This window comes from Amphiprion ocellaris, chromosome 11, assembly GCF_022539595.1.
Source record: "Amphiprion ocellaris isolate individual 3 ecotype Okinawa chromosome 11, ASM2253959v1, whole genome shotgun sequence".
NCBI classification, from domain to species: domain Eukaryota; kingdom Metazoa; phylum Chordata; class Actinopteri; family Pomacentridae; genus Amphiprion; species Amphiprion ocellaris.
The window spans coordinates 221,918-236,193 of NC_072776.1; the positions used below are offsets into that span (position 1 = coordinate 221,918).

The 14,276-nt window shown below is 41.4% G+C and overlaps 2 protein-coding genes and 1 non-coding gene across 3 annotated transcripts; 1 reads left to right on the forward strand and 2 right to left on the reverse strand.

Annotated features, from left to right (window-relative positions):
* Window positions 1–779: 779 nt before the first annotated feature.
* On the reverse strand, window positions 780–4,773 carry rpl24 (ribosomal protein L24). The gene is made up of 6 exons (XM_023295143.3): window positions 4,713–4,773; window positions 4,511–4,586; window positions 3,262–3,372; window positions 1,717–1,853; window positions 1,127–1,190; window positions 780–909 (listed from the first exon to the last, which is right to left on the reverse strand). Exons 1-6 carry the CDS (start codon window positions 4,715–4,717, stop codon window positions 829–831), a joined length of 474 nt encoding a protein of 157 aa, XP_023150911.3. The 5' UTR covers window positions 4,718–4,773; the 3' UTR covers window positions 780–828.
* On the reverse strand, window positions 2,771–2,951 carry LOC111585803 (small nucleolar RNA SNORA23). Its single transcript, XR_002747874.1, has one exon. It is a non-coding gene; the product is annotated as a small nucleolar RNA SNORA23 (small nucleolar RNA).
* Window positions 4,774–5,214: 441 nt separating the features above from the next.
* On the forward strand, window positions 5,215–11,995 carry cep97 (centrosomal protein 97). The gene is made up of 11 exons (XM_023294923.3): window positions 5,215–5,368; window positions 5,930–6,072; window positions 6,165–6,323; window positions 6,406–6,507; window positions 6,603–6,716; window positions 6,818–6,984; window positions 7,071–7,235; window positions 7,898–8,070; window positions 8,173–8,815; window positions 9,799–9,874; window positions 10,707–11,995. Exons 1-11 carry the CDS (start codon window positions 5,332–5,334, stop codon window positions 11,190–11,192), a joined length of 2,265 nt encoding a protein of 754 aa, XP_023150691.1. The 5' UTR covers window positions 5,215–5,331; the 3' UTR covers window positions 11,193–11,995.
* Window positions 11,996–14,276: the final 2,281 nt, after the last annotated feature.

Sequence of the window (14,276 nt, forward strand, 5' to 3'; positions counted from 1 at the left end):
GGTTTTTGCAATTTTTGCAAAGTAAATCATAAAAGAAATTCTATTTTTGGGACTTTTATGGGAATGTTCCAACAATTTTATGGGAATATTCGAGGAATTTTATGGCAATTGTATGGGAATTTTCCAGAAATGTAATGGGAATTTTCCTGCAATATTATGGGAAGTTGCTTGTAATTTTATGGAAATTTTCCAGGAATTTTATGGAAAATTTCCAGAAATTCTACGTGAACTTTCCTGAAATTTTATTGCAATTTCACAGGAATTTTATGACAATTGTTTGGCAATTTTTCAGAAATTTTATGGGGTTTCCTGGAATTTTATGGCAGTTTTCCAGAAATTTTGTGAACTTTCCTGCAATTTTATGGAAAACTTCCAGGAATTTTATGGGAACTGTCCTGAAATTTTATTGCAATTTTCCTGGAATCTTATGGCAATTTTCCAGAAATTTTATGCGAACTTTCCTGAAATTGCAATTTTATGGGAAGTTTCCTGGAATTTTATGGCAATTTTCCAGAAATTTTATCTGAACTTTCCTGGAATTTTATTGTAATTTTAAGACAATTTTCCATGGACAGGTGGCTGGGCGAGAGGTAGAAGTCCGACACATGATGAAAGTGTTCAGGTGCAGGATGGGAGATCTCGACTGTTGGAAAAGTTTGAATAAATACCAGTCTGTCCCAAAAATTTAAACTTGACTCATACAGTTAAGAGACTAAAAGCATATTTGCAATTCTACACTATCGTCTCTCATTTTGTTTTGAAATTATGAATCACACAAATGATGGTTACCACAAAACTTTATTGACAACTTTGAACAGAGAGTCAGGCTTAGCGCTTTCCACCGACACGGGGAGCGTTGACCTTCATGGGCTTAGCGATCTTGGGCTTCTGTGCCGTCTTGGCGGCGGCCTGTGAGAGGAGAAACACATTAGGTTTGGTATGGTACAATTTCTAACTGAAAATCAAGTTACTGAATAACCAAATGAACACTGAGGACCAGCTGGGGCCAGTATTCTACCTTACTACCATGATTAACCCACAGCTTTGTCTCTGGTTATCAGGTTATAAAGCTGCTATAAACACATTTCTAGTAAAGCAGCCTAGATTTTAGAACACTAAATCTCACCTTAGCGCTTGGAGCTGCAGGCTTCTTGGCTGCCTGCTTTGCCTTCTTGGCCTCCTTGGCAGCTCTGAGAATTATAAGAGAAAAAAAAGTCAATGTACACAAGAGAAATACAGATGATAATGTCTAATCTATGTTGTTTTATATCAAACACTGTCCACGTAGGGATAAACCAACTACAGAAACCATCCTGAGTCAACAAAGAAAATGAAATTCATTGATGGTCTGATGCAAAGGTTTAAGAAAACTAAATGACAGGAGTCTGTGGCTGGTTCACTTTCCAGATTCTGCTGCACCTTAAATCTTTTCTCTAAATTTACAACATGATTACACAGTTTAGACACAACGCAGGTGAGTAATCGTTCATTTATCAGCCATTTTAATTAGTGTTTGATATTTACAAGTTTTGCCTGTATATTTTCAGACTGACCTGATATTGAAATGATGTTTTCTTGAGTATGATTCCACAGAATACAGTCATTTAAAATGACTGTATTATTTCATTAGTTTTGGGAACAACACTGAGAGTCCACAGTGTAAAACACATCATAAAGATTCACGTTGTGGGATGAATGGGCAGGTTGTCCTCTTACCTGATGGCCTGCTCCCTCTGGGCCTTACGGACCTCGGGCTTCTGGTTCCTCTTGGCCATGATCTCAGCCAGGGAGGCCCCAGTGATGGCCCTCTGGAATTTCACTGCACGGCGGGTACGCTTCTTCGCCACCTCTTCCTGTCAAACCACAAGAAACATTCGGTTATTTCTATCCCAGTGGTGTGCTTTTTCAAGTCCACATTAACTGGAGCTGAACCACTCAGGGCTGTTCCTGGATCAGAACTGACCTTCAAAGGATGACTATGTAAAGTCAAGGTGTCTGTCATCTAATTTTACAAGAAACCTGTGAATTTTCCTGTAGTTTCTGATTAATCAGAACATATATATTCAGTTTGATTAATTGAAAACCAAATAAAAAATGCTAATCGAGGTGAATTGCTATTTATATTCTCAATTTTTGGCATTTTGGAGCAGTTGATTTTCTTTTGGGGCCGGCTAAAATTTCTATGTGGGGTCCCAAAATATCTTCCATTTAGGATAAACTCTGATGTTTAGATTAAGACACAGCAGTGGGCAGCAGAGTCTTTACTCTGATGGAAACGTCTGATTTAAGTTAAATGCAAATGGTGGTAATAAATCAGTAAAACTGCCATCATTGATCAAAGTGAGATCACAAACTTCTACGTTCAGCTGTTAAACTTTTCTAGAATAATCTTTTGAAGACATGGACTGTCGTCTACGTCTCCAGAGGTGTGTCTGTGATCATAACCGTTGAAGGAATCAGAGCTAACCAGCAGCTAAGAACAGCACGTTTCCACCTTAACGTCAGTTTGTTTCTTCTGATTCTTCACCAGCCACACAAAGTTTATCATCTAAAGACTAGATAGTAGTTTTTACTGTTGCCTTTAAAAGCTAATAAACATAAATCACACTATAGCTGCTGTGTGACAAATCAACTGTCAAGTTACAAATATTAGTAGAGATAAACTTTCTACAGTCTACTTTTAATAAAACAATGCTAACACAGTATTTTTAGTACCAAATACCCTGCAGTTTCCCTGAAATTCTGGCTGTAATGGTATTAAACTGTGTCGGCCTGTTGGAGAGTTTGGAGGCTGGCCAATGATGAGATGTCTGTAAAGACGTCAGGGGCCAGTACTATGATCTCCAGGTGTTCTATGGCTGCAGGTATGGAGTGAGCACCGCTGCCAAGTCTGCAAAACACAGACCAGCAGCAGCACATGACATGGACTAACACCGTGCACACCATTCACCCGCAGCCAATCTCACGCTAAATGGGAACTAGAGTCAACTTAAGCACAGATCTACAATGACTCTTTGGTCACTTTTAGAACTCTTTCTGTTTTAAAACCACTTCAGCAGTAAACTATGAGTAAAAATCTGACTCCAGTTTCATAAACGACCAAATACGAGCACAAGAAGTAACTGAACAAAATCTGAAGCGCACACCGCCTGCTCCCAATACCAGCATGTCCATAAGGACTTTACGACTAAATGGGTGACTGCATTTTGTTTCCTTGTCAGCCAGATGAACCCTCTCAAACTAGTTGCGGCTGTTACTTACAGATTGGCCCTTCTTGTGCTTGCGTCTGTACAGAACAGTCCAGTTGATCTGTCTGGGGTTCCTCTTGGCCAGGAAGGCAGACTCACACTTGGCGTTCAAGAACTGAAACACCTGACAAACAGAAGTAAAAGAGATTCAGTTAAATAACCAGTTACACATTTGTGCCCAAAAGGTTTTCTTCATGCCCTTAGAGGTTTCACACTGACAATAGCTGCTGGAATTTGTGCATCTGGTGTACACATTAAGGGCTGAACAATTAATCAACTTGAAAATCAAAACTATAATCTAAAACAATAGTTAGCTAACTGCAAAGCTTATGATTAAGCTATATTATAGCAGACTGTGCCGATGACGTAAAGTTTAAATTGTCAAGTCAAAAGTTTTTCAAACTCATGCCATTGTCCTTGTTAAAGTCATTTTTGACTGCATCTAATTATTAAGGATCCATCACATTTTAACCTACTACATCATGAACACTGTAACCTGCATTATAAACAGGTAATAATTTAGCACAAGCAAATAGTCTTGGGAATAAGAAACCCAGACATTCAAAGTTTATATATTGACATAGCGCATTTTTTCCCTGTCTTTGACAATGAAATGTAGGGCAGCAACTAACGACTATTTATACATAGTTTATGGAAAACACAAATGTTCTGTTTAACCACTATCCAAAGATATTTAGTTTACAATCATGCAGAAGAAGGAAACCAAATAATATTCACATTTAAGAAGCAGGAATTAAAAATGTTTAACCCTTTTCCCTTTAAAAGCAGACAGATTAATCAGTAATCAAAATAGTAAGGGACTGATTTAATCGTTGACAGTCAGTGAATCTTTCCTGATTACCTAAAATAATAAGATAGCTATCATTTAAGACTCCTTCCAGTTCTCCGTAGATTAGTTCAGTTACCTGGATACAGTTTAGTGAAACTCAACATTTTACAACTCTACAATAACAGCACATGATAACGATTTGCAGTGAAAGTCAGTAATGCTTCTAAGAAACTGTTGAAGTGTTTTAAACTGAAATGTTTTGTTTAGTTGGCAAATAAAGACGCTAGCAGCTAGGCTAGCAGCTTGCATTAGCACCGGACCGGCTGGGCCTGTTCCAGAACCTGAAGCTTTAGTTAAACATTCGTTGTTCAGCTTTACAGTGAATATTTAGCGTTTAGCCTGTAGATTGTAATCCACACATTCTCTAACTGAACAGAGGACAGGCCGGGGTCGGGCTCTGAGGGAACGGTACCTTTCCGTCTATCCTGGCGTATCGGCGGCCATGGCCCGGGTATATCTTATACCCGCTGAAACTGCACAACTCGACTCTGAAAACGATAAATATGACACATCACTTAAATAAAACTGTAGAAATTTCATTTTAACGTAGATAGCGTCTCCGCAATGTTTATTTAAGCGTGAAGATGGCATTTGATAGTATTCTGAACACTCACTTCATGATGGCTACGAGAGGGCACAAAACCGGAAAGGAAGATGACGGACGCGGAAACTGAATTGGAAGACTGCAAATCGATATTTATGAATTAATAAACAGTAAATATTTTTTGATCAGTTAGAGATTAGTTAATTATTTACGTGTAGTATGCCCAAAAAAATATTTTAGCCATTTTAAAAATATTTAATGAAATTAATACTTTGCCCAATCATTGCTGCGCTTACGTCACAATATGACGGTTGCCTAGCAAGCGAGTCAGCAACAGCATACAAGCTACTTTTTGCTTTAAAATAGGATAGTAAAGTATTGAATTCAACACGTGAACAGGGAAATTATTAAGTAAAAATATATAGCATCACTACGTTTTTAGTTAATGATATTTTCGAGCTTATTTCTTTCTTTGCTATAACCTGGCTGGCGGGTTTCCGCAACATAAGCGCGCTGCAGACAAATTGTAGTCTTTTTGAGGCCAACAAACAAGCTGCGGTAATGAGCAAGACGGTCTCTGTGAACTACATTTCCCAGACATATCTAGGTAACGCTGTTTGACGCCTCCGGTCTTTCTCTGTGGAGTCTGAAGAGAGTTGTTAGCGTTAGGTGTCGCCTAGGCCGACAGGATGGGGGTATCAGATTTACAGTTTGATATAAATGCTGGTAAGTAGGTTTCCTGCTTGTTATGGTGAGAGAAACAGTTTGGGGTTTGTTTAGCGGTAGAGGATGTTTGTTACCGGCTGACGTTTGCTGCATCATGACTGCCGTTAGCTTGTTAACGTTACATGGAGACCAAAACATCCTGTCAGTCCTTTGGATCTACGTCCTTTAGTGTCAGACTGACAGATTGTGCTCTATAGACCTTATATATTAAAGTTAGACTGTGGCGTGTTTTGGCATTAGATAGGAGAGGAATACTATACCACATATTTGGCAGTATATGGAGCCTTTTCTGCCCTTGTTGGTCCTCCTCCTCCTTCCGTGCTTTCAGATGTCATGGTCGTAGACTGGGACCAGCATATGATCATTTTTGTGTGACAGATCTTCAGATTTGATTATCCAGAATACTCTTATGTTCCGTACATTGGGGTTATTTACAGCACTTGAACTAAAGCTCAGAGAGACGGAATAAAATGAGGAATGAAACTCAACGCCATCATGTTCCTCATCTATCAAACTCTACACTAGCAATACCAGCAATCTCCTTCTTCTTTGTCCTGCCAGGACCTGTGTTGGATCTTTCAGCCCGAGGTATGCAGAAGCTGGATCCCAGTTTCATGTGCTCTGAGGACACTCACACTCTTATCTTGGACCGAAACAACATCATGAAGCTGGACCATCTGGAGAGAAGCCCCGGCCTTCAGCAGGTAGGAGGGTCTCTCCTTTTACTTCCATATTCACTGTGAACAGTTTATTTTATTTGTTAATTTTGTTAATAATCTTTATGTTTCCTCTTCAGCTGTCTGTAGCCGGTAACCGTCTGGTGAGAATGATGGGGGTGTCTCGGCTGACAGAGCTCAGAGTCCTGAATCTTCCCAATAACAGTATCGGATACATCGAGGGGCTGAGAGATCTGCCTCATCTGAAATGGCTCAACCTGTCTGGGAACAATATTAAGGTGACAAGAAGAATCCATAATGTCATTAATTTACAAAAACTGAGCCCGTGCATGATGGTAAACGTTTAACAACTTTTCACAGGTCATTGAGCAGCTCAACAACTGTGTCGCCCTTCAACACCTGGATCTGTCTGATAATAACATAAATACTGTTGGTGATCTGACTAAACTGGTGGCATTAAAGGTCGGTGCTGTTGAAACCTCAGAATGTGGACTTAAACAGAGATGAGAGTAATGTTCTTTTATGTATCTCTGATTCAATTTCTGTCACATTTACAGACACTTTTACTTCATGGAAACAGCATCACGACACTTCGTACTGTTCCCGCTCACCTGCCTGCCCATTTATCCATTCTGTCCTTGGCAGAAAATGAGATAAGGGATCTTAATGAAGTAATTATCTTTTCTTTTATTTCATAAAGCAGCAGTAATGTCAGTTTAAATTACACTCAGTGTAATTATTATCGACTGACTTTAATCTGAATCCTCCGTAGGTGTCATACCTGGCGCCTCTTCATGAGCTGGAGCAGCTGTCCATTATGAGCAACCCCTGTGTTATGGCGATGCCCTCATTGCCAGGGTTTGATTATCGGCCTTACATCATGAGTTGGTGCCTGAGCCTGAAGGTCCTGGATGGCTATGTGGTGTCGCAGAAAGAAGGGTGTGTTCATTGATACGCTGCCACAATGTGCTAATGCAGATTAATCAAAACGTGAATAATATCATGTTTAATTCTCACAATCACAGTCTAAAAGCAGAGTGGCTGTATAGTCAGGGGAAAGGCCGTTTGTATCGAGCAGGACAGCATATCCAGCTGGTTCAGTACCTGGCCACTGTTTGTCCTTTGACCGCCTCGCCAGCCCTGGAGACAGCTGAAGATGCCAAACTGGAGAAGATCCTCAGTAAGCAGAGGTATGAATCTGAATTTAGCAGTCCTGCCTCACCGTACGAACCTCAACAAACACGGTGCCAAAGATTTTCCTCATCCAGTAATCATTTTATTGTTGTGGTGGCTTATGTCATTCTTAACTGTTTTTAGTAGAAAGTAGGAACTAGGAGCAGCTTCTTCCCCAGAGCTGTTGCCTCCATTATACCACTACATCTCCTCCCTCCTTCTAACCAGCACACAGACATGAACAACCCAGAACTGGACTCTTACCCCCCACCGCCCCCCTGCTGTCAAACAGAGACTCACTGATGGACAGTAATCATCTTAATGTGCAATAACCTTTTCATAACAAGCATTTTACTGGAATCAGACACTTTAAAACAGATGTTGCACCTCATTGCACTATCAGACGTTTACACTTTTTAAATACTTCTTTATATATGTGTGTGTGTGTGTGTGTGTGTGTGTGTGTGTGTGTGTGTGTGTGTGTGTGTGTGTGTGTGTGTGTGTGTGTGTGTGTGTGTGTGTGTGTGTGTGTGTGTGTGTGTGTGTGTGTGTGCATTTAATGCTTGTTATACTATATGCTGTTTTTGGTTTTTTGGAAGTGCCAACAAAGTTTCGTTGCAGAAATGCAATGACAATAAATATCCTTGAATCCTTGAAACTTTTTGACGTTTTGTCTCAGGTTCCATCAGAGGCAGCTGTTAGAGGAGACCCGTGGAGGTTGTCCCAGTCCTCCTCGTCCAACTCAGCTGGATGTGGAGAAGCTCAGTCCTTCACATGCAGCCCCACAGGGGGGCGCTAGAGAGGTGGAGACTGTCACTGGACCAGCTGCTGCTCCATCAGGCCCAGAGGCGGGTATGAGGGCTCTGCTGATCTTTGTTTCTGTTTTCCATCAGCTGTGATGTAGCACTTTGGTTTTCTTCGTCGTAATAGTTGGGTTTGTCTCCTTTAATGTAGAGCCAGTGGTGCAGTTTAACACCTGGGTGAGCTGTGATTCTTCTCATCCATCACTGCCGGTACTTCGCAGCCCAAGGCTTGGAGAGGACCACATTTATTTAGAGGATGTGCAAACAGATGAGGACAAACTCAATACCAGCTTGCTTTCCTCAGAGTCCACGTTTCTCCCTCTCACATCTGATCTGGAGCCACACTCAGCCCACTCTGACAGCGAGGATGAAACAGAGACGTTTGAGCCCGATTCTCTGGCTCCAAAGCGACCAGCACTGCCCAGAAAGCACAACACAAACAAGACACATCATTCACCACCAGCGGATAAGCACCAGAGGAAGACTCTTGAAGAAGAAGTTATTTCTGGTGCCACTGCAACGTCTGGATCACTGGGGGTTAGAGTTAGCACCCCACAGATCGATCTGGAAGCATCCTCTGACTTTGGTAAAGCAGAGATGAAAGAAGCCCCTGGGCAGGAAGAAGCTGGTAAATTCAGCGTGATGGAGGCAGACAGAGCAGCGGCTAAAATCCAGTCCTGGTGGAGGGGACGCTACACCCGCTGCTGCCACCCCATGGCTAGAGAGATCCGCAGCGAAATCCGCCTCCGCAGGATGCAGGACCACATCGTCTTCCTGTCTGAGAAGTTGGACAGGTAAGTGACCCACTGGCAGCACAGACAAAAGCCTTCATGAACAGTAATAAATCATTTGTGTTTGTTGTCTATTTTCATTATGATAGATGTGTAAATACTAATTTAATCCCCCGAATCCCAAAACCTGCCACTGTTATTTTTTTTTTTTTCAAGAAATCACCAAAATTACACATTTTATCAGCAAGGAACTGTCAAAACAGAAAGCTTTGTTCTTGTTCTTGAATGCATCATGTGTCGTGTGCCATTCTGTCAAGAAAAATAACCACAACTGTGCCAAAAATTACGGTATTTTATCAAAACCACTTTATTCAGTATGTCTCTTTCAAAAATTCACCAGATTCAGTAAAAAACATAAAATACTGCACTTTTCAGCACAACTGAGCAGCCGTGACTGAGTCAGCTGAGATCAGCAATCAGTGTGTGAAGTGCAGAAAGGAGACGACCAGAGGGATCAGAGAAACGGGAAACATACTTGACCAATTAACAGAAACGCAGCATGTCTCAAAAACAGTTTACAGAGGAGCAAGTTGTTGGAAGATGGATTTGGCGTGGTGAAAAATCTTTCTAAAGTTGATAGCAGAGTAGCATGGAAAATGCAGAGTTTGTGAAGGTTGTAAAAATGTAAATAGGCTGAGTCAGATATCCCATCAGGAGCATGTGGAGCTCCCATTTTTCCTAACATTGGTAACAGCTGTGGACACTTGGAAAAATGCTCATTATGTTTAATTTTTGAAAATGTTTGTAAAATAAATGAAAGAATTGGCATTATAACTGCGTAGAACTGCACAAAAGATGTTTTTTTAGATTTCCCCGCTTCTGGACCTGGCTCTGCTGTTTCTGTACAGATACAGCACTAAATATTGCAGTGAATAACGATCCCGCATCGAGTAGAAATGCAGCTGGAGCAAATAAAATGGCAAGAAACTGCTTCACATTCAGAGGATTAAGGTGCAACTGTACAATGTGAATGTGATTGTTTGCAGTGTGCAGAAGCAGTATGAGGAGGAGAGGCTGCAGAGGCTGCTTCAGGAAGAGGCCGTCAAGTTTCTGTGGAAAGAGGTCAGTAGTGGAAGTTGTTATCACATACATCATTCATTATATATGTGATGATTTCTAGAGATAAGCTTTAAACCAGGGGTGTCAAACATGTGGCCCGCGGGCCAAAACCAGCCCTCCAGAGGGTCCAATCCGGCCGTGGGACCACTTTGTAAAGTGTATAAATACCAGAGAAGACATTAGCTGCAGATTGTAAATTAGTAAAACTATAAATTTAAAATAATTTCTAGACCGTGACAAGTTGTTTGGATCATAAAGTAAAATACTAGATTGTTCTTTTGTCATTTTGTGTCTCATTTTTGTAATACTTTGTCTTGTGTTTGTTTTTTTGTTTTGTCTGACTTTTGTTTTGTTTCGTGTTGTTTCATTTTTTGTCATTTTGTTTCTCACTTTTGCCGTTTTGTGTCTCATTTTTGTCATTTTTTGTAATATTTTGTCTTGTGTTTGTGGTTTTTTAATAGTAAAATACTATATCATTCAGTTCCAGATAGCTGTGACTAAATGTTGTGTTCCTTTGTAGACACACTGTGATCTGGAAGTTGTAATGTGGAAATAATAAACTGAGGCTGAATGTTGTTGAAGTTTATTTTTCTGAACAAATTTCAGTGTGTTCATAATGTTTTTAAAAGTATAGTTAACTGAATGTGAACTTTTTCAGAATGAACATTTTTACACCATAACAAAGGAACCATTAGGAGTTGTGGTTATTTATAGGTTATTATGCTGTGGTTTTACTGGTCCGGTCCACTGGAGATCAGATTGTTCTGAATGTGGAACCTGGACTAAGATGAATTTGACTCTCCTGCTCTAAACTTTAATGGTGTTCTTCATGTAGCTTCAGTCAATGCAACAGTGGAAGCAGTCCGTGGAGCAGCAGCTAGCAGCCATCAGTCAGACCGTCACCCCGGCTCAGAGCTCATCTCCTGGTCTTTGTAAGGCAGTCCCACCTGCTGCCTCCAGCACCACCAACCCACCCAACCCACCCAGCACAGACGTCTCCTTCCCAGACTCTGGCTTCCAGTCCACCAGCGATCAGCAGGCAGCGCAGGAGGACAGCTTCCTGAGCAGTGGGACGGCAGACTCGCTGAAGACGGTGCGAGCGCTGAGTCCAGTCCGGAGCTCTTTGGGTGTGGACAGCGCAGACTGCAGCCTGCTGGAACAATACCTGTCCTCTGTGCAGCAGAGAGAGGAGGAGGCTGAAGAAGCGGTCAGTGATAGAACAGAAACACCACAACTCTCCTCACCAGCTTCACCGAGCAGAAAACCACCGACCGACTCCCCCCAGCAGAAGGCAGCAGAAACCAGTCCTGGCTCAGTCTAAGAACCCTGACGTGGTGCACACCTGTACAGAACTACTGAGTGTATGTAAATGAGCACAGAGCGTAGGATTGAGATGTCGCTCCCTCTTGAGACTTTGAAAGGTGCACTCATCTTGACTACCGACCTAGGTCTCATAAAACTCTTAGTTTGCCAGGACTGAACCCAGAACATGAAGCTCTACTTTACTGTGAGTTCTTTCATACTTCACTACTTGGACCTGTTCTATTATTAACACACATTTCTCTGTGTAAAGACGATGATTGTGACGTAGCTTCAGAAGGTATCAGCAGGTTCCTACCTCTACTGATGAAAACAGGCATGTTGTAACCTGTTCTATTTATCTATATCCACTGCAACATGTACTTGTGATAAACTACATTTATTCAGATGAAGAGTCGATGTGTTAAATGCAATACACCTGTAACCACAGATATGCTATACTGACATACAGTGGCAATGGATGACCCGTTTTGTACCAACTTTAGCTTCAGGTCATTACCTGATTAACAAAAGAATGTTGTAGCATCCTTATGAAAAATGTAAATAAATCTGCAATTATACTTTTATAAATCTAATTTTATTTATTATTATGTCCAAGTATTGTAAAAGTATGACTGTAGCTTATTTTGAAAGGAGCACCAAAGGAGAGGTACATTTTGTGTCTGTACATTACAGATATTCATTACAAGGATCCTAGAAGCTCAGTTAAATGGATTGCAGTCATTTTTAGTGATATTAATTTCCTACTAAGACAAACCAAAGTATCTGATGAATAAAAGGCCTCTCAGGCTGACCTACAGTGAACAGACGTGTTTTAAATTTACATATAAATAACAATGCTAGTAAGCTGTGCAATTCATCAATAATGATACTAGTTCCACGTGTATCTGTTCTGTCACTGCAGAATAATTTATTACTTGAGAAAGCCAAGATTCACAGTAGCCATTTTGGCATGAAAAATAAGGTAATACAGGCATTAATGATGAAAATAAGGTCCACCACTTCAGGCGATAACATTTGTGATTTGAGGACAGTTAATTTCTTTCAGACTAATGGAGAGAAAACATCCAACATGAATGAGACTTCATGAATGGATAAAAGAGCCACACGGTGTCACTGACAGTGTTTATTTTTTAGTGAGTTTTAGTGCTGTTTATAATACCATATATTATATATATATTTATAGACCAGGACATGTCCTTTAACTCACACATAAAACAAATCTGTAGGACTTCCTTTTTCCACCTGAGAAATATTGTACAAATCAGGAAAATCCTGTCTCAGAGTGATGCAGAAAAACTAGTCCATGCATTTGTTACTTCTAGGCTTGACTACTGTAATTCCTTATTATCAGGTTGTCCCAATAGCTCTCTGAAACATCTACAGCTGATCCAAAACGCTGCAGCCAGAGTACTGACGGGAGTTAGCAAGAGAGATCATATTTCTCCTATATTGGTTTCTCTTCATTGGCTTCCTGTTAAATCTAGAATAGAATTCAAAATCCTTCTTCTGACATATAAAGCTCTTAACAACCAATCTCCATCATATCTTAAAGACCTGATAGTACCATATTATCCTAGCAGAACTCTTCGCTCTCAGACTGCAGGCTTACTTGTTGTTCCTAGAATCTCTAAAAGTAGAATGGGAGGCAGAGCCTTCAGTTATCAGCTCCTCTCCTGTGGAACCAGCTCCCAGTTTGGGTTCTGGAGGCGGACACCCTCTCTAATTTTAAGACCAGGCTTAAAACCTTCCTTTTTGACAAATCTTATAGTTAGGACTGACTGGGGGACCCTGAGGGGGTCAGCTGGAGTCTTCCTCTTGGACGTCCCTTAGTTCTGCCCCTAGTTCTGCTGCTACAGGCCTAGGCTGCTGGAGGACCTCTCTGGATGCACTGAGCCCTTCTCTATCTACCATTATATTTAATATATATATACCATTATTGCATTACACTCACTCTGTTTCTCCCTGTGTCCTTTCTACGAGTGTCCCTGGTCCCAGAGCTGGATGCTTCAGATCTGTGGTGGTTCTCCCACCAACTGGCCTAATCTCCATCTGTGGGATGCTGCTGCTGCTGACCTTCCTCCAGCCCACTGCTTCCAGCTGCCCATTTCCATCAATCTACTCTGCATCACCCTCACTATACTTGATATGCTCATCTAGTTATTGTTAGAATTTACCACCAGCTATATATGTAGTATATTTATGCCAGAGCCGTACACCATATCAGGAAACTATGAATCAGTTTCAATGCTAGCTTGTACTTTGTACGTATCATCTATCTGATCATACATGTATCCAATGGGGCTTTTCCACAAGCATCTACTCGGCGCCGCACGGCTCGTCTCGCCTTTGTTTGCGAGCGTTTCCATATGGACTAGTGCCTGGTACCAGGCACTATTTTCAGCACCTTCTCGGTTGATGTTCCAAGCGAGCTGAGATGAGCCGATAATGTGACGTCTACATAGTGCAGGCCACTGATTGGACAGGGAGTGACGACACACCAGAGCGACTCAAGCACGAAAACAAAACCCGGCATTAAAAAAAAACTGTCAACAGCAACGGTGTGAATTGCTCTTCACGGAACTCTCTGTTCTTCATAATTTAATATGACAGCCAGACCTGTACCGTGGGGGAATGAAGAGGTCGAGACTTTTCTGTCTATGGTGGCGGACCATAGAATACAGGGGGAGCTGGACGGAGAAAGTTTATCAGGAGGTCTCTGAGTGGATGGCCACCCACGTATACAGTAGACTGTATATAAAGAGGACAGAAGCAGTGTAGGGAGAAGCTGAAAAAGCTCAAAAGTGACTATCGGTCCACCAAGGACCACAGCGGCCGGCGTGGGTCAACCAGGAGGAGTTGGAAGAGGTTTAATGGAAGCTATTTGCTGGCACCGCACCGGTGAGCAACAGGAGGGAGACTCAGCCGCTGCATTGTTGGAGACGTTCGTGGACGGTGAGTGTTTTGTGACTTCAAGAAACTTTTACATCATTTATCCCATTGGTGGCAAGCTCCCTTTATTAAGCAAACAAGTATATTTAGAAAGTAACGCCGTTGTCTCCTGTAGCAGACAATAAGCTAGCTA

What these genes read in the sequence shown, in the direction of transcription:
- rpl24 (XM_023295143.3), bottom strand. An exon ending in ACGCCAGGATAGACGGAAAG is followed by an intron (nt 3,373 to 4,510) that starts GTACCGTTCCCT and finishes TCTGTTTGTCAG; the next exon opens with GTGTTTCAGTTCTTGAACGC. An exon ending in CTGCAGCTCCAAGCGCTAAG is followed by an intron (nt 910 to 1,126) that starts GTGAGATTTAGT and finishes CTCCTCTCACAG; the next exon opens with GCCGCCGCCAAGACGGCACA.
- cep97 (XM_023294923.3), top strand. Translation starts at nt 5,332, where the DNA reads ATGGGGGTATCAGATTTACAGTTTGATATAAATGCTG. An exon ending in ACAGTTTGATATAAATGCTG is followed by an intron (nt 5,369 to 5,929) that starts GTAAGTAGGTTT and finishes TTGTCCTGCCAG; the next exon opens with GACCTGTGTTGGATCTTTCA. An exon ending in GAAGCCCCGGCCTTCAGCAG is followed by an intron (nt 6,073 to 6,164) that starts GTAGGAGGGTCT and finishes TTTCCTCTTCAG; the next exon opens with CTGTCTGTAGCCGGTAACCG.